General features: G+C 36.3%; 1 protein-coding gene across 5 annotated transcripts in view; it reads right to left on the bottom strand.

Moving 5' to 3' along the window:
- Nucleotides 1-20231, bottom strand: part of S100PBP (S100P binding protein) — a 36319-nt gene that overhangs the window by 11491 nt on the left and 4597 nt on the right. For all 5 annotated transcript variants that reach the window (XM_059918283.1, XM_059918300.1, XM_059918292.1 and 2 more), the window contains 4 exons: nucleotides 18716-18832; nucleotides 17106-17944; nucleotides 16359-16444; nucleotides 14742-14845 (listed from right to left, as the gene is read on the bottom strand). In XM_059918283.1, coding sequence (XP_059774266.1) covers nucleotides 14742-14845; nucleotides 16359-16444; nucleotides 17106-17942 — 1027 coding nt within the window. In that variant the 5' untranslated portion in view covers nucleotides 17943-17944; nucleotides 18716-18832. The remainder of the gene's footprint in view (nucleotides 1-14741; nucleotides 14846-16358; nucleotides 16445-17105; nucleotides 17945-18715; nucleotides 18833-20231) is intronic.

The following is a 20231-nucleotide window of genomic DNA, read 5'->3' as shown; positions in this document are numbered from 1 at the left end:
TAATTGATATATATCGGACATTCCATCCAAAAACAGCAGATTACACGTTCTTCTCAAGTGCGCACGGAACATTCTCCAAGATAGATCACATCTTGGGTCACAAATCAAGCCTCAGTAAATTTAAGAAAATTGAAATCATATCAAGCATCTTTTCTGACCACAACGCTATGAGATTAGAAATGAATTACAGGGAAAAAAACGTAAAAAGGACAAACACATGGAGGCTAAACAATACGTTACTAAATAACCAAGAGATCACTGAAGAAATCAAAGAGGAAATCAAAAAATACCTAGAGACAAATGACAATGAAAACACGACGACCCAAAACCTATGGGATGCAGCAAAAGCAGTTCTAAGAGGGAAGTTTATAGCTATACAAGCCTACCTAAAGAAACAAGAAAAAGCTCAAGTAAACAATCTAACCTTACACTTAAAGAAACTAGAGAAAGAAGAACAAACAAAACCCAAAGTTAGCAGAAGGAAAGAAATCATAAAGATCAGAGCAGAAATAAATGAAATAGAAACAAAGAAAACAATAGCAAAGATCAATAAAACTAAAAGTTGGTTCTTTGAGAAGATAAACAAAATTGATAAACCATTAGCCAGACTCATCAAGAAAAAGAGGGAGAGGACTCAAATCAATAAAATCAGAAATGAAAAAGGAGAAGTTACAACAGACACTGCAGAAATACAAAGCATCCTAAGAGACTACTACAAGCAACTTTATGCCAATAAAATGGACAACCTGGAAGAAATGGACAAATTCTTAGAAAGGTATAACCTTCCAAGACTGAACCAGGAAGAAATAGAAAATATGAACAGACCAATCACAAGTAATGAAATTGAAACTGTGATTAAAAATCTTCCAACAAACAAAAGTCCAGGACCAGATGGCTTCACAGGTGAATTCTATCAAACATTTAGAGAAGAGCTAACACCCATCCTTCTCAAACTCTTCCAAAAAATTGCAGAGGAAGGAACACTCCCAAACTCATTCTATGAGGCCACCATCACCCTGATACCAAAACCAGACAAAGACACTACAAAAAAAGAAAATTACAGACCAATATCACTGATGAATATAGATGCAAAAATCCTCAACAAAATACTAGCAAACAGAATCCAACAACACATTAAAAGGATCATACACCACGATCAAGTGGGATGTATCCCAGGGATGCAAGGATTCTTCAATATACGCAAATCAATCAATGTGATACACCATATGAACAAATTGAAGAATAAAAACCATATGATCATCTCAATAGATGCAGAAAAAGCTTTTGACAAAATTCAACACCCATTTCTGATAAAAACTCTCCAGAAAGTGGGCATAGAGGGAACCTACCTCAACATAATAAAGGCCATATATGACAAACCCACAGCAAACATCATTCTCAATGGTGAAAAACTGAAAGCATTTCCTCTAAGATCAGGAACGAGACAAGGATGTCCACTCTCACCACTATTATTCAACATAGTTTTGGAAGTCCTAGCCACGGCAATCAGAGAAGAAAAAGAAATAAAAGGAATACAAATTGGAAAAGAAGAAGTAAAACTGTCACTGTTTGCGGATGACATGATACTATACATAGAGAATCCTAAAACTGCCACCAGAAAACTGCTAGAGCTAATTAATGAATATGGTAAAGTTGCAGGATACAAAATTAATGCACAGAAATCTCTTGCATTCCTATACACTAATGATGAAAAATCTGAAAGAGAAATTATGGAAACACTCCCATTTACCATTGCAACAAAAAGAATAAAATACCTAGGAATAAACCTACCTAGGGAGACAAAAGACCTGTATGCAGAAAACTATAAGACACTGATGAAAGAAATTAAAGATGATACCAACAGATGGAGAGATATACCATGTTCTTGGATTGGAAGAATCAACATTGTGAAAATGAGTATACTACCCAAAGCAATCTACAGATTCAATGCAATCCCTATCAAATTACCAATGGCATTTTTTACGGAGCTAGAACAAATCATCTTAAAATTTGTATGGAGACACAAAAGACCCCGAATAGGCAAAGCAGTCTTGAGGCAAAAAAATGGAGCTGGAGGAATCAGACTCCCTGACTTCAGACTATACTACAAAGCTACAGTAATCAAGACAATATGGTACTGGCACAAAAACAGAAACATAGATCAATGGAACAAGATAGAAAGCCCAGAGATTAACCCACGCACCTATGGTCAACTAATCTATGACAAAGGAGGCAAAGATATACAATGGAGAAAAGACAGTCTCTTCAATAAGTGGTGCTGGGAAAACTGGACAGCTACATGTAAAAGAATGAAATTAGAATACTCCCTAACACCATACACAAAAATAAACTCAAAATGGATTAGAGACCTAAATATAAGACTGGACACTATAAAACTCTTAGAGGAAAACATAGGAAGTACACTCTTTGACATAAATCACAGCAAGATCTTTTTTGATCCACCTCCTAGAGTAATGGAAATAAAAACAAAAATAAACAAGTGGGACCTAATGAAACTTCAAAGCTTTTGCACAGCAAAGGAAACCATAAACAAGACGAAAAGACAACCCTCAGAATGGGAGAAAATATTTGCAAATGAATCAACGGACAAAGGATTAATCTCCAAAATATATAAACAGCTCATTCAGCTCAATATCAAAGAAACAAACACCCCAATCCAAAAATGGGCAGAAGACCTAAATAGACATTTCTCCAAAGAAGACATACAGACGGCCACGAAGCACATGAAAAGATGCTCAACATCACTAATTATTAGAGAAATGCAAATCAAAACTACAATGATGGGCTTCCCTGGTGGCGCAGTGGTTGAGAATCTGCCTGCCAATGCAGGGGACACGGGTTCGAGCCCTGGTCTGGGAGGATCCCACATGCCGCGGAGCAACTAGGCCCGTGAGCCGCAACTACTGAGCCTGCGCGTCTGGAGCCTGTGCTCCACAACAAGAGAGGCCGCGATAGTGAGAGGCCCGCGCACCGCGATGAGGAGTGGCCCCCGCTTGCCGCAACTGGAGAAAGCCCTCGCACGGAAACGAAGACCCAACACAGCAATCAATCAATCAATCAATGAATAAATAAATAAATAAATAAATAAGCTTTTAAAAAAAAAAAAAAAAAAAAAAACTACAATGAGGTATCACCTCACTCCTGTTAGAATGGGCATCATCAGAAAATCTACAAACAACAAATGCTGGAGAGGGTGTGGTGAAAAGGGAACCCTCTTGCACTGTTGGTGGGAATGTAAATTGATACAGCCACTATGGAGAACAATATGGAGGTTCCTTAAAAAACTAAAAATAGAATTACCATATGACCCAGCAATCCCACTACTGGGCATATACCCAGAGAAAACCGTAATTCAAAAAGACACATGCACCCGAATGTTCATTGCAGCACTATTTACAATAGCCAGGTCATGGAAGCAACCTAAATGCCCATCAACAGACAAATGGATAAAGAAGATGTGGTACATATATACAATGGAATATTACTCAGCCATAAAAAGGAACGAAATTGAGTCATTTGTTGAGACGTGGATGGATCTAGAGACTGTCATACAGAGTGAAGTAAGTCAGAAAGAGAAAAACAAATATCGTATATTAATGCATGTATGCGGAACCTAGAAAAATGGTACAGATGAGCCAGTTTGCAGGGCAGAAGTTGAGACACAGATGTAGAGAATGGACATATGGACACCAAGGGGGGAAAACTGCGGTGGGGTGGGGATGGTGGTGTGCTGAATTGGGCGATTGGGATTGACATGTATACACTGATGTGTATAAAACTGATGCCTAATAAGAACCTGCAGTATAAAAAAACAAACAAAACAACTAATAAAAAAAAAAAAAAAAAGACAGTCTCTTCAAAAAAAAAAAAAAAGTGTCTTTAAAAGATAACTGTTTAAAGTAAAAGCAATAATCAGGGACTGCCCTGGTGTTCCAGTGGGTAAGGCTCTGCACCCCCAATGCAGGGGGCCCGGGTTCGATCCCTGGTCAGGGAACTAGATTCCACGTGCATGCCGCAACTAAGAGTCTGCATGCTGCAACTAAGAGTCTGCATGCCGCAGTGAAGATCCCACGTGCCACAACTAAGACCCAGAGCAGCCAAAATAAATAAATAAATATTTTTTAAAAACAAAAAAATAAAGTAAAAGCAATAATGTATTGAAGAGTTTATAATATATGTATATATAATATGTATAAAAACAGTAACAAAAAATGGAGATTTGGAAGGGTACTATTGTTAGGGCCTTACAGTATATGTTAAGCGGTATATTATTTGAAGGTAGACTGATTAAAGTTAAAGATCTGTATTGTAAACTATAGAGCAACAGTTCTCAAAGTATGTCCCAGGATCCGTGGGAGTCCTCAACACCCTTCTGAGGCTTCACAAGATCAAAATTATTTTCATAACAGCACTAAGATGTTATTTGTTTTTACTACTTGCAATCTCTCAAAAGTGTACTGGGGAGTTTTCAAGAGGCTACACAACATGATACAGAACGCAGAACCACATGAGAACCTGGTAGTTTTCTATTAAGCCAGATGTTAAAAGAAATTTGCAAAAATGTAAATCAATGCATTCTTCTCCCTAAAATTTTGGTTTTGTTTTGAAAATTATAGTTATTTTTAATAAAAACATTATGTTAACATGCAATGAATTATCTTAAAATATATTAATAAATATTTTAACAATTTACCAGTTATAACTTTTAATATGGTTGCGTATAGATAGATAGATACAACGCAAACAAACAAAAACATTTTGGGGTCCTCAATTTTTAAGAGTATGAATAATCTGTAAGAGTGTAAACAAGTCCTGAGACCAGAAACTGTGAGAACTACTACCCTAGAACAACCACTGAAAATAAAACAAAGAGGTATAGGTAATAAGTCAAGCATGGAGATAAAACGGAATACTAAAAAATACTCAAAAAAAAAAACACAAACAAACCAAATCAAAAAAAACACAGGAAAAGATGAAAGAAGAAACAACGAACATATAGACAAATAGAAAACAAGTAGTAGGGGCTTCCCTGGTGGCGCAGTGGTTGAGAATTTGCCTGTCAATGCAGGGGACACGGGTTTGAGCCCTGGTCTGGGAAGATCCCACATGCCGCGGAGCAACTGGGCCCATGAGCCACAACTACTGAGCCTGCGCGTCTGGAGCCTGTGCTCCGCAACAAGAGAGGCCGCAATAGTGAGAGGCCCACGCATCGCAATGAAGAGTGGCCCCCGCTTGCCGCAACTAGAGAAAGCCCGCACACAGAAACGAAGAGAAGACACAGCCAAAAATAAATAAACAAATTAATTAAAACAAAAAACAAAACAAACAAAAAAAAGTAGTAAGATGGTAGTTAATTTAAATCCAACCCTACTGATAATTACATTAAATGTAACTGGACTAACACTTGAATTAAAAGACAGATTGTGAGGGCTTCCCTGGTGGCGCAGTGGTTGGGAGTCTGCCTGCCAATGCAGGGGACACGGGTTCGAGCCCTGGTCTGGGAAGATCCCACATGCTGCGGAGCAACTAGGCCCGTGAGGCACAACTACTGAGCCTGCGCGTCTGGAGCCTGTGCTCCGCAACAAGAGAGGCCACAATAGTGAGAGGCCTGCGCACCGCGATGAAGAGTGGCCCCCACTTGCCACAACTAGAGAAAGCTCTCGCACAGAAATGAAGACACAACACAGCCAAAAATAAAGAAATAAATAAATAATTTTAAAAAAAGTAAAAGGATGAAAAAAACATATCATGCAAACACTAATCAAAAGAAAGCTCGAATGGCTATTTAAATCAGACAAATTAAACTCTAAAACAAGGAATATTACTAAGAGTAAAAAGAGACAGTTCATAATGATAAAGGGGTCAATTCTTCACGAGGACATAATATTCCTAAATGTACACACATCTAATGGCAGCATTTCAAAATACATGAGGCAAAAATGACAGAACTGAAAGGAGGAACAAAAACATCCACAACTAGGGTTGAAGATATGAACACTCTTCTTTTAATGAGAAAATCTGTAAGGATATAGAATTGATCACTACCATCAACCAACAAAACCTTATTGAAATTTATAGAACACTCTACCAACATCAGAATATACATTTTCAAGTACACATGGAACATTCACCAAGATAGACCACATGCTGGCCTATAAAGTAAGTCCCAGTATATTTAAAACGATTGAAATCACACCAAGTATATTCTCTAACCACAACAGAATTAAACTAGAAATTAATAATAGGAAGATAGCTGAAAACTCCTAAATATTTGGAAATTAAGCAACACACTTCTAAATAACCCATAGGTCAAAGAAGAAATCACAAGGAAAATTAGAAATTGCTTTGAACCAAATGAAAATGAAAACACATCAAATTTGTGAGATGCACCTACGTAGCACTTAAAGGGAAACTTGAGACTTAGAAAGGTCTCAAATCAATGACATAAGTTTCCACATTAAAATTCTAGAGAACAAGAACAAATTAAACCCAAAGTATATGGAAAAGAAATAATAAAGTGAAGAAAAGAAAATAGCCAACAACATAGAAATATGAAACTAGAAACTTACTTTGGGGAAAAAATTAATAAAATTGACAAACCTTTAACTAGATTTGTTTAAGAAAAAAAAGACAAATTACCAATATTAGAAATGAAACAGTGAACATCACTACAGATCCTACAGTAATTAAAGGAATAATAAAGAAATTTTTAATGAATAATTTTATGCCAATAAATTCATCAACTTAGATAAAATGGACAAATTCCTTGTAAGACACAAATTACCAAGAAAAAGAAGATAAAGAAATTCTGAAAAGCCCTGTATCTATTACATCTGTAGTTACAAACCTTGCCAAAAAGAAAACTCCAGGCTTTATTGGTAAATTCTACCAAATATTTAAAGGAAGAAACAATACCAATCCTGCACAAACTGAGAAACTGAGGAGAAAACAATTCCCAACTAAATTTATGAAGCCAGCATCACCATGATACTTAAACCAGAGGAGGACAGTACATACAAGAAAAATTGAAGACCAATATTCCTCATAAACAAGACATAAAAACCCTTAAAAATACTAGCCAATTGACTAAAGGATAATTCATCAAGACCCAGTGACTTTATCCCAGGAACGTAATTGGCCTAACAGTCAAAAAAATCAATAAATGTAGTACACCATGTTACAAAATAAAGGAGAAACACAGTATGATCCGAATAAATGCAGAAAATTCATTTGACAAAGTTCATCATTCATTCATGATAAAAACTCCCACCAAAGTACAAATAGAAGGGGAATTTCCTCACCTGATAAAGAGCACCTATGATGAATCTACATCTAATATCATACTTAATGTACTAGAGATCCTAGTCAGTGCTGTAAGGCAAGAAATAAAAGGCTTATAGATTGGAAAGGAAGAAATACACTGTCCTTATTTGCAGATAAAGTCATGTTAACATAGAAACTTCTAAGGGGTCTATTAAAAAGTTACCAAAAGTAATAGAAAAACTTAGCATGGTTGTAGGACACAAGGTCAACATAAAAAAATCAACTGTATATCTATATGCTAGCAATGACCAGCTAGAAATTGAAAATTAAAAATTATCACTTACAATACCATAAAAAAGCATAAGATACTTATGAATTAATTTAACAAAATATGTACAAGACCTGTACAAAAAACTGCTGAGAAATTAAAGACATAAATAAATTGAGAACTATATCCTGTTCACGGATTGGAAGGCTCAATATTGTTACGATATCAACTTTCCCCAAATTGTTCTACAGATTCAACACAATCCCAGTGAAATACCCGACAGGTATTTTTTTTAACAAATTGACAAGATGAAATTGATTTTAAAAACTTATGGAAATCCAAAGGACCAAACAATTTTAAGACTCACTATAAAGTTATAATAATCAAGACAGTGTAATACTGACATAAGAAAACACACATATATTAATGGAACAGAATAGAAAAGTCAGAAATAAACCCATGGAAAGAATAAGTTTTTCAATAAATGGTGTTAGAACAACTAGATATTCATATTAAAAAAGAAGAACCTAAGCTTTGCCTTACAAAAGCCATAAAATAGTATAATCACTTTGGAAAACAGTTTGGAAGTTTCCTATACAGTTAAAAAAACACATACTAAATGACTCAGCAATTTCACTCCTAATTATTTTCCCTAGAGAAATGAACACATGTTCACACAAAAAACCCATATATGAATGTTCACAGATGCTTTATTCATAATAACCAAACACTAGAAACAGAAATGTCCATCAACAAATGACTAAACTGTGGTATATTCATACAAGGAAAAATTCAGCAGTGGACCTATAAGAACTATTGATACATGCAACAACATGGAGTTGTTTTAAAAAACTACTCCAGGTAATAGAAAACAAACACAAAAGAGCACATACTGCATGATTCCATTTATATGTAACTCTAGAAAAGACAAATCTAATTTATAATGACCAAAAAGAAATCAGTGCTTTCCTAGAGCTGAAGTGGAGGCAGGGACAGATTGACTGGGATGGAACACAAGGGAAATTTTTAGGGTGGTGGGAATGTTCTATCAAGCTTGATTGCTGTGATGATCTCACAAGTGCATAGTTCTGTCAAAACTCACCAAGTACACTTAAAATGGTTGCATTTTATTGCATGTAAAACATACCACATTAAAGTTGATTTAAAAAAAGAAAAGAAGTTAAGGCATACTTCCAGATAAATATAGCAGGTTGACTGCATGACTTTATCTCTTCTTGCTCCTAACATCCCTCACTAAATTAGAAAAGAAAGGTCTCAAATGAATGATCTTAGCAACCCTCTAAAGAATCACTTGTAGTTTAAAAAAAAAAGTGAGGTAATTAACAACTCCAGAAAAACAAATAATTCAAGAAAGAAAAATGAAACCATAGTACTACACTACTTGGCTTTGCAGTAAACAGTATTTACTTAGTTGTAATACAAATAATGAATACTGATTTAACAATCATTAGGATAGCTACTACCAGAAAACAGAAAATAACAAGCATTGGTGGGGATGTAGAGAAACTGGAACCCTTGCGCACTGTTGATGAGATTCCAAAATGTACAATCACTGTGTTAAACAGTATGGAAGTATCAATAAAACATTAAAAATAGAACTACCATATGACCCAGCAATCCCACTTCTGGGGACATAACCAAAAGAATTGAAAGCAGGGTCTTGAAGAGATATCTGCACACCCATGTTCATAAGCAGCACTATTCACAACAGCCAAGAGGTTGAAGCAATCCAAATGTTCACTAAAGGAGAAATGGATAAACAAAATGTGGTATATATACATACAGTGGAATATTATTCATCCATAAGAAGGAAGGAAATTCTGGCACATGCTACCCCATGGATGAAACTTGAGGAGACATTATGCTAAGTGAAATAAACCAGTCACAAAAAGACCAGTACTATATGATTCCACATATATGAGGTTATCTAAAGTATTCAAATTCATAGAAACAAAGACTAGAATGGGGACTTCCCTGGTGGCGCAGTGGTTAAGAATCCGCCTGCCAATGCAGGGGACACGGGTTCGAGCCCTGGTCTGGGAAGATCCCACATGCTGCAGAGCAACTAAGCCCGTGCGCCACAACTACTGAGCCTGCGCTCTAGAGCCCATGTGCCACAACTACTGAAGCCCGCGAGCCTAGAGCCCGTGCTCCGCAACAAGAGAAGCCACCGCAGTGAGAAGCCCACGCACCACAACGAAGAGTAGCCCCCACTCGCCACAACTAGAGAAAGCCCGCACGCAGCAATGAAGACCCAATGCAGCCAAAAATAAATAAAATAAATAAATTTATTAAAAAAAAAAAAAAGTAGAATGGTGATTACCAGGGGCTTTGGGGGAGTGGCAGGGGAAGGCTAGTTATTTTTTAACGGGTGTAGAGTTTGAGATTTGCAAGATAAAAAAGTTCTAGAGATCTGTTTCACAACAATGTGAATAAACTTAACACTACAGAACTATACACTTAAAATGGTTAAGATGGTAAATTTTATGTTACTTTTTTTTATCACAATCAAAAAAAGAAAGACTAATGGGGTCATGTCAGAAAACATAGGAGCCCGCTTGAAGGATTTCTCATTGGTCAAAACTGGGACAAATTGAGCATCAAAAAGAATACTGACTATAATTGATTAGAAGACATTGATTTTTTTTAATTCATGAGGTAATAGTGATACTAAAAAAAAAACTGAAATCTTCATACAAGTATGCTAGCTAGTAATTGTAGAAGAAATGATATATTTAGGAAATCAAACATTTTCTATGCAACTCTCTGTGTAGTAGCTGATTCGGGCAGAGATCACCAATGAATGATCAAACCATTAGGTGAACAATTGTTGTGGAACAGGATATTCAAATGGTACCAAGGAATCACCCCACAGATGACTTACTAATTACAAAGGGGAAAATGTACCTTAGAATGGAAAGATACGGCAGTTAACACTTTAACAAAGTGATCAAACTTAGCATCACTATTAGTGGAACAATCTGTCATTAGGTGGTGCCTCCTTATTTGATATGGGATGAACACACAATGGTACCTATGAATTATTCCAGCTTATCTTAAACGCTTAGTCTGAATCTAATCCCTCCTCTAGACCCAACTTCCAGTTTACAGGAAATACAGGGGATGGAGGAACAAGTTAAACAACGCCACAAGGAAACAATCAGACACAATTCAGAAAGTGGGACAAACTACAAACCAAGTGACCTAGATTAAGAGGGACTAAGGAGACAATAACTAAACACATGAACCTTGATTAGATCCTGTTTGAACAATTTACAAGAAGACATTTTTGGGAAAACAGGGGAAACTGGAATATTGACTAGATATTAGATAATTTTAAGAAATTATGATTAAATATAAATTGCCAAGAAACATGTGAAAAATGTTTAACCTCATTAATTATTAAAAACAAAATGTTAAAATTTACCTGTCAAATTGGTGACAAAAATTAATACAATTTTTTTGGGCAGGACAATCTGGTAATGTGTAACGAAAGTTTTAAAAATGTTTATATACTTTACCCAGCAATTCCACTTCTAGGCATTCATCCTATAGAAATAAGAGTTGTACATAAACATTTATGAACCAGAATGTTCACTGCAGCATTACTAATGAAAATGGACATAACCTAATTATCAAGATGGAATAATAAATGATACTTCATAATCATTAAAAATCTTAATTTGAGATATTTAACATGGAAAGGTCCCTAATACATTAAGTAAATGGAAGAGAGTAGTTATTTTTTGTGATCCTAGAGGGCAGAACTAGGAACTACCACTGGAAATTATAAGGAAGCAGTTTGGCTCAATGTAAGGACTAATTTTCTAACAATTAGAATTTTCTGAAAAGAATCTAAAAAGGAATGAACATATGTATATGTATAACTGAATCACTTTGCTGTACACCTGAAACTAATACAACATTGTAAATCAACTATACTCTAATTTAAAAAAAAAAAATTGTCTAAGCAATGAATGGCCTGCTTCATGAGGTGATGAGTTCTGCACTATTAGACTCTAAGCAAAGGCTGAAGAGTCACTTGGCAAAGATATACAGAACAGATTTATATGTTAGGAGATTAAGGAGATCTTAATGGTCCTTTCCTACTCTAAGAATTTATAATCCCATATAAAGTTATCCATTAGCTGGGATGTCAGAAAGGAAGTGGTTGGTATTTCTTTGTAAATGCTATTAAAACCCATGTGGCACTAAACTAAAAAGAGATTATACCTATATTACAATAATAGAGTTGAAGAATGATTTACATTATTGTATTCTGTTATCAATAATATATACATTATTGATAAAGTGAAAGAAGATGATTGATTAACCTAATGGAGAGGATTCAAACTGAATTGATAGGAACTAATTTTGAAACTGCCCCCTATTAATTTCTCTGTGTTTAATAAGAAACCTGAAGAGTTATACTTTTCCAAGGTGAAATAGCACTAAACATCTTAAAAAGAAGGGCAGGAGACGCTCTGCTCCTTCTTTTTGCTTCTAGCTGCCCAGTAATTCACATATAAAGAGAGGAGAGAAAGAATATGCCCACACCCCCCCTGCAATATGGTATATAAAATCTTTAAAAGTTGGATGTATGAATATTAGGCAGTGGAAAGTGACACAGCATTTAGTATCACACTTGGTTCCTGGAAGGCAGAAGCAAGCACTGGAGGCCTATGAAGGTTTTAGAGTAACTGGTAATGTTGAAAATTCTTAGATGTAAAAAAGAAATCCCCTAAAAGATGCACTTAAAAAACCAAACAAACAAACAAAAACCAACCTTTTATTATGGAAAATTTCAAATATACACAAAAGTAGAGAATAGTATAATAAGCCTCCCCCTCCCCCCCAATCACTCAGCTTCATTTATCAACGTTTTTGTAAGGCTGTTTTCTCTAATCTTTCAGGTTGAGTTTTTTCGTTTTGTTTTGTTTTTAGATTTAAAAGCAAACACCTAACATCACACTATTTTTACCTATAAAAACTTCAGTATGAGAAGATACACTTTCTTGCTAATAATACTAAATATTTAATAAATGTTAGTTGCTATGGCTAGGTACTGTTCTATGCATTATACTACTACTTACATGTATAATTTTCACATAAACTAAGCCTCATTGTTATCTCCATTTTATAAATGAGAAAACTGAGTTTTTACTGGCTCAAGGTCACAAAGCCAGTAAGCAGTGGTGCTAGGATATGAACACAGAAGTTAACTCTAGCCCAGACTTTGTTTTCCCGACCACTAAAGCAGGCTGACTTTTCTCTATTCTAGTTATTCTAGCCATTCCTTATGGCATATAGATTGTTGTGATAAAGTGGAAGAGGGACTGCTGAATGAGGAAGAGACTGGAAAAGATGCAATAATATGAGCAGCTGCTCACTGCTCTTCTTGTGAAATTTTCTTTTCTAAATGCCCCAAATGAGAAAGAAAAATGTGATTGGATATCGTCATTGTCAACTGCCTAGGATACAAAAGAAAGTAAGTCACCTCACAGAGGGAAAGCAATGATCAAGTCTCTTCCACAGAGGTTGAATATAGATGAACTTCTTTTAATTTGCCCCTCTAATGAAAGCGGGGGTGGGGGTGGGGATGTCTCTAGTTCCACAAGTCCTTTAGTTCAAGCAAAGTGATCTCATACGTAGAGGCCGAGCAATCAGTATGAGTAGTATCTGACTGCTTAATGAAATCTCTGGGTAAAAAATAAAAGGACCCCGGAATATAAAATTCTTCTGGCTGATATCTCAGAGTTCTAAACCTTTCACTCACAGCCTTATAAAAAGAAAAAAAAAACTACTAAGTAATTCAAGATTTGTCAAAGAAAGGGGAGTTCTCCTTTGATCTTCAGCCAAAAATTCTTCTAAAACCCTCCCTACTGATTTACAATAGATCTTAGAGTAACTGAACTACGTCATCTTCTCTGTGGAGCCTACCAAGGGCATCCTCCTTCCCCACCTTCCGCTCTGCCCAAGCACAAACAGAAGGGCTCCTTCCCTGCTCCTACTGCATTTTATACATAATTCTACTAGAGCACTAATCAATACTGCAGTGTAATTATCTTTTCCTCTCTGGATTATCAATTCCCAGAGGTCCAAGACCCTACCTTACTCTTTACATTTCCAATCCCTAATCTTCAAACTGAGCACCACTGAAAGTACTCAAGAAAGGTGTGCTGAATGAATAGAGAAAAAAAGCTAAAGATGATAGAATATGGAGTGATCTTTATGAGAAGGAATTCTTTTACCAGTATTTTCTAATCTCTACACCTTCAGTACAGTTCACAAGCTTCCCTTTAGGAATTTCCCATCAGCCAATAGTTTAGGATGAATGAATGAAAACATGGACTATAGTCTCTTGAGGGCTGGAGAAAGAATTCAGCCATTTTGGTTTGCAATAGCTTTTAATGAACTAGGGAGAACTCAGACTGAAGGATCTGGAAGATAGTCAAAGCCTTTCAAGAGCTTTTATTCAGATGCCAAGATGCAAGATGGTATTTGAAATGCCTGCTTTTTACATTTAAATGCTGAAGGCAACAGGGAAAATAATTCCAAATAAAAAACCAATGATTACCAAGCAGTGCCTGGTCGTCCACTTCTACTAATTTTTAGACAAAAAAATCCGAAGCAAAAAAAGCCCTAGCAAAAAAGGTCTGGTTACAGCCCTCAGCCATGAGGGAGACACTTTTCATGTACTGGTATGAGTCTCCTTGGACCCCTCTCTAATACTGGTTAGCCAAACCACTTTGAGGATTATCTGGTTAGGCAATCCTTTGAAGTAAAAATCTTTGGATAAGAAGTTATCTTTGCTCTGTTTTGGAGAGAGATGTCCAGGAACAAACTATTCTCGATCATCAGGTACTGAGACTGTCAATACACATATGATATTCTGGAAATGCTTTCTGGAACATGACATTGTAATTGTTACAGGAAAATAATCCTGCGCACAGGCTTCAAAACATTTTGAAAATAGTCCCTTTTGATGATCTCTGTTTAACATTTTTTCTTATTAAATGAATAATTTGCATTTCCTCCAAAAAAAAAAAAGTTATCTTTCTCACCAATTTACAAACATTCAAGACAATCTCTCAGTTTAAGCTATATTACACTGGAAAAAAAAGTCTCATCACATTTTTTATACGCCATTCTTTGATTACTGTGTTACCTTGGTTAGAGTCCACTGGGTCTTCTATATGAGCAATGACATTCCTGAGATAACTTTGCTTCTGCTTTTCTAGATCTGATGGTGAAAACGTCGGAATATTAGTCCTTGAACAAAGCAAACCAGGAGGAAAAACAATCAGTTAGAACCATGAATATAGTGCTTTGTACAGAGAAGACATATACAGCTGATGGATTAGAACAACTAACTCTCAAAACACTCTCTAAGATCCAATGACAAAAGACAGTGTTAGTCACGTAATATGAAGCTGCAACCAAGTATGGAGTTGAGAGAAAAAAGAAATGGATATAACCTGCTGTTAACAAGGCATAGGGACTTCCCTGGTGGTGCAGTGGTTAAGAATCTGCCTGCCAGTGCAGGGGACAGGGGTTCGAGCCCTGGTCTGGGAAGATCCCACATGCCGCAGTGCAACTAAGCCCGTGCGCCACAACTACTGAGCCTGCGTGTCACAACTACTGAAGCCCGCATGCCTAGAGCCCGTGCTCCGCAACAAGAGAAGCCACCCCAATGAGAAGCCAGTGCACCACAACAAAGAGTAGCCCCCACTCGCTGCAACTAGAGAAATCCCGCGCACAGCAACGAAGACCCAACGCAGCCAAAAATAAATAAATAATTAATTTTAAAAACCAAAACAAAACAAGGCATAGCAAAGCGAAGACTGCTTACTCCATAGAGAGAGAAAGCATTTGTTGAGTAATTCAAGGTTAGTCAGGAAATAGCTAACTTCATAGAGCCACAGAAAAACTGAATAAGATAAAGACCAAAAAGAACCAGCTGGATCTGGCAATTAAAACATTGATGACCTTGGCAAGAACAATTTCTGGCCCTCGCTCATGCTGATTACACTGTACTAAGGAGTCTGTGGATGAGACAGTGAGTTTATTACTGCTCCAAGTAGCCTTAATTTCCACTGTATGCAATTCACAAAGTTCCTTCAAGTAACCAAAGCAAAACAAGAAAAAAACCCCAGAAAACTGGGATTAGGAGTGGTAGGAATAAATTTAGTATCTGTGTAATCAAAATTTTTAAAAGAATCTCATTGTAAGGAAGCCAATCTGATTCAACCTAAAAAAATAGCTTTGCTAATTGAAAAGGCCCATGTAGAGATACTGCCATCTCCTGGCAACAAGAGAACAGATTGAAAAGGTGACCCAAATCTGCAAACTCTATAAAATTTTCTCCCCAAGGACAATTATATGCAAGTTGGGAGAGATGACTAAATGATTTTCTATATAGTTATATCTTAACATTTTTGTAAAAATTATTCTAACTTCCTATATCCGTGACCAGGCTTCCCCACACGCAGGAAAAGAAATCTTACATTTATACAGTGCTTTCACTAATATGTCTTTTTTTCTCTTCAAAATAACCCTGTGAGGCAGCAGGGAAGGCATCATTAGCCTCATTTTATTGACAAAGAAACCAAGGTCAGAGAATATTTGACTTGTTCAAGGTCACATAATTATTGGTAGTCCCAGAACTTCAAGTATGCTTACTTCTGGTGCAGGGCTTTTCCCCCACACTAAGGAGAAACTCAGGAGAGGAAGAAAGCAACTGAAGAGAACCAACAGAAACCAGAATACTTCACTATACCATTACCTTGTTTTGGTTTGCAGAACAGGAATGACTTTGCCTAGTCTTTTTTCATGGACCTTCAGCTTCCCAGAATCCTTGTCAAGAACATCCTGCGTTTTTTCAGAGCAGAAAGAATGAAGAAGCAAAGATGGCCCGTAGTTATAACAAAACATCATTTATGGAAATATTCTTGAACTAACGGCTACATAGGCATACTCGTGAACCCTAGTGTGTACCGGGCACTAAGGGAGGTGCTTTAAATGAGATAGTGACGGTAATCTCAAGAAAAAAAAAAAAGAAACCCTAAGCAGTATGGACTGTTATACCCATTTGACAGATAAGGAATCAGGCTCAAAGAGGTTAGGTAAATTGTCCAAGATTTTTCAGCTCTTCAGTGGCTGACTCAGAGCTGTTTTATCTAATATATACAGCGTGGCAACCAAAGACTGAGACTTAGGCTGAAACCCAAAGAAAGGAGAAATAATAATAAAATCATCATCATCTTAGTCTATTCAGTAAATGGTTAATTTAGTATTATGTACCAGTTACTGTCAATACATTATTTAATTAATCTTTACTATACTGTAAAGTATCATTTTCTCCAATTTATAGATAAGAAATTGTGAGGGAACAGAGAAGCTAAATAATTTGCCCAGGGTCACAGTGCTAGTCAGGATTCAAACCCCAATTTATTTGAATACAAAGCTCTGCTATACAGCTTCTGAATGAAAATAATTTCATTCCTCTCTTCACCTTGAAAAATATACTTACTTCGTTTGATGAACTGGAAACAACCGGAAACCTCATTTCAAAACTTGATTTATGTGATCCATTTCTCCAGGATGACCCCGTATTAGGAGTCTCTGAATGGTCCAAGATCTGAGAGAATACAGGTGTAGGTTTCTTACTGTCAGACATATCTTTATCAGAGACAGTTTGTTTAAAGTTACTGTTTGAAGAAGAGAGTGGGGGTTCATCATAGGCAGAGTTACTGAGGCTGATCCCTTCAGATTCTGTGCAAATTATGCTCTCATTTAGGCTAAGACCATCTTCTCTCATCTCTTCTCCATGGGAGGAGGGTTTTTCAGTAACTTCGGATGTATCAGTCTTGTCCTTATCAAGTACATCACAAACTGTTGGATCAAATGGTGCAACTGTAACTTTTATAAGATTCTTTTCTAGTGCAAAGCGTCTGTTCAATGGTTTAGTAGGAGTTGGTCCATGACCAACTGATGTATTTAGTTGAGGTAGTTTGAAGAGGCTAGGGGTCTCAGCTTCTGGTCCCAAGCTGTACAATGAATTTTTCTCTTGGGGAGTATCAAGTGGAATTTGACTCCCTTTCTCTCCCTTCTCAACATTCCTGCTATCATCGTTAGGCAAGCCTCCTCCCCAAGAAAAGTGCTCATTTGATATGTCATCATCCTTCAAGAGCTCCTGAATCTCTTCCTCCGTGAAACTGAAATGGCCATCATCTTCCCCATCAGACAGCTCCAGCAAGGAGTCATCCAATCCGTCCTCATCCAAGGAATCCCAAGAAAATGGGGCATTGTCTTTAGGCAAGAGAGAGGTACCAGAAGACTGTTCAGAGGGCACTAGTGAGCACGGCATATCTGGAGAAATAAAAGGCAGTTTCGCTGAGGAACAGGAAATACCCTTATATCAATTCCAATCTGCTCTAGAGAGTGGTGGTGTCTTAGTATTTCAAATTCTTTGCACTATGACTTGTAACATGAGAAAGTTTTAAGATATTTAAGCTTACCAGAATCATGGAAATATATATCAGAACAATGAGGTACTTTTTTTTCCTATCAAAGTGGCAAAAATTAAGATGACCCAGTAATCTAGTTTGGTGAGAATGTGAGAAACAAGGATCCTCACACACTATCAATGAGAGTATAAGTCAGTACAATATTTTGTGGAGAGTAATTTGGCAACAGCATTTGACCCAGCAATTTCACTTCTGGAAATTTATCTTGCAGAAGTACCTGTACAAAGGCACATAGATACATTTACAAAGATGTTCAAAGCAGCATTATTCAAAACATCCAAATATTGGAAACAACCTAAATGTCCACCACCAGAACTGTTCAGTAAAATCATGGTACATTCATGTTATAGAATACTTTACAATTATTTAAAAACACAATGAAGTGGATCTGTATATACTTTACAATTATTTAAAAACACAATGAAGTGGATCTGTGTATACTATCATGGAATAATATCTATAACATACAAATAAAATAAATATGTATGTAAAATGTTTGGATTTTCACAGTTTACACTTTTTAGAAAGCAAACATGTATTACTTCTGAAAATGAAAAACAAAAAACAAAAAAAACTTTAAGCATACAGTAAGATAAAGAATTGTCTTTCATACTGTGTGGAGCTGCTGGTGTGATCTCTGCCTTTGCCACGAGACCAAATGGAAAAAGGGTTCAGCTCCTGCTAGCTGTTCGTTTCAGGAGACTTGTCAAAATGATTGACTCCCACCTTCCTGCAGGCACAAAGAAAATTAGAGGATCTTCTCATCACTTTCAACTCTGCTAATTACAAAGTCAACTGCATTATGCTTTAAGGTGCTCCATCTATTAATTTTGATCTTGATTTTTTTTAAATACCACAAAGTTGGATTTCGAGTCAAGAACATCAAAGAAAAATCTTTAGAGGAAAAATTATGCAACTAAGGAACTAATTTTCCTCCTACCAACAATTTATACTTTCTTAAGAATATCATTTGCTCTAGTAGGATGAGTACTGTCTTGAGAGTCCTAAGACCTGGGTTGTTGTCCTGGTTCTGTCACTAACCAGCTGTGATAATTTGGGCAAGCCACTTAACCAGGGACTTGTTTCCTCATTTACAAAATAGGGAAGGGATGGAGAACAGGGATTAGGTGATGTCTAAGATTCCACCAAGATCTGAAAGTTATTATTATGACCATACATAATACATACAATATATGTATTATGACCATACATATATACATATATAATTATGACCATACATTTTCAATACATATATAAACGCAAAGAACAGGTCTGGAAAAATACAACACAAAATTGATGACTGTCATAACCTGCGGGGGAATCCTGAGAGGACAAGGGGAGACTTTAGTATTTTACTTTTTTACTTGAATATTTATATATTACTTGTATAATTAAAACCTAGCTCTTAAATAGCTAATGATGGACCTAATCTCTATTTTCTAGATGGCAAAGGTGATAGAAAGCTGATATTCACATATCACACATCAACAGCTAAGAAGCTATAAGAAACACTTAATCACCAAACTCAATAATTTGGAAAATTCTTGTAGCCTTTTAACTGTGAATTCTCCTCCATCCCACTTCCCTCCCTGAATTTTACTTTTGGTTCATGCATTTTCAGGAAACATTTTCTGAGCTACTATCCTCACATAGCACTGAGCTAGATAATTTGTCTCTATGATTTCTAAGAAATAAAGATATGGTTTCCACCATCAAGGAATGTATAATCTTCCTACAGAGACAACACTGAAAGTTACGTACCAATATGAGAAAATACAAAATGCTATGGACAATAAAGTACTAGAGAAAGATGGAATTCCCTGGTGGTCCAGTGGTTAGGACTCCATACTCTCACTGCCGAAGGCCCAGGTTCAATCCCTGGTCCGGAAACTAAGATACAACAAGCCGCGCAGCGCAGCAGGGGGGGGAGAAAAAAGAAAGTACTAGAGAAAGAGTTAGAAGGAAATGGGAAGGATTACAGAATTTTAGAATTAGAAGGAACCTATGTAATGTATAGCATGGTGACTATAGTTAAGAATACTGTATTTTTTATTTTAAAGTTGCTAAGAGAGATCTTAAAAGTTCTCATCATTAGAAAAAAATTCCTAACTGTGTGAGGTAATGTATGT

This window comes from Balaenoptera ricei, chromosome 1 (genome assembly GCF_028023285.1).
Source record: "Balaenoptera ricei isolate mBalRic1 chromosome 1, mBalRic1.hap2, whole genome shotgun sequence".
NCBI classification, from domain to species: Eukaryota; Metazoa; Chordata; class Mammalia; order Artiodactyla; family Balaenopteridae; genus Balaenoptera; species Balaenoptera ricei.
The sequence above is the reverse complement of the archived record's forward strand: the minus strand, read 5'-3'. Positions and strand labels throughout refer to the sequence as shown.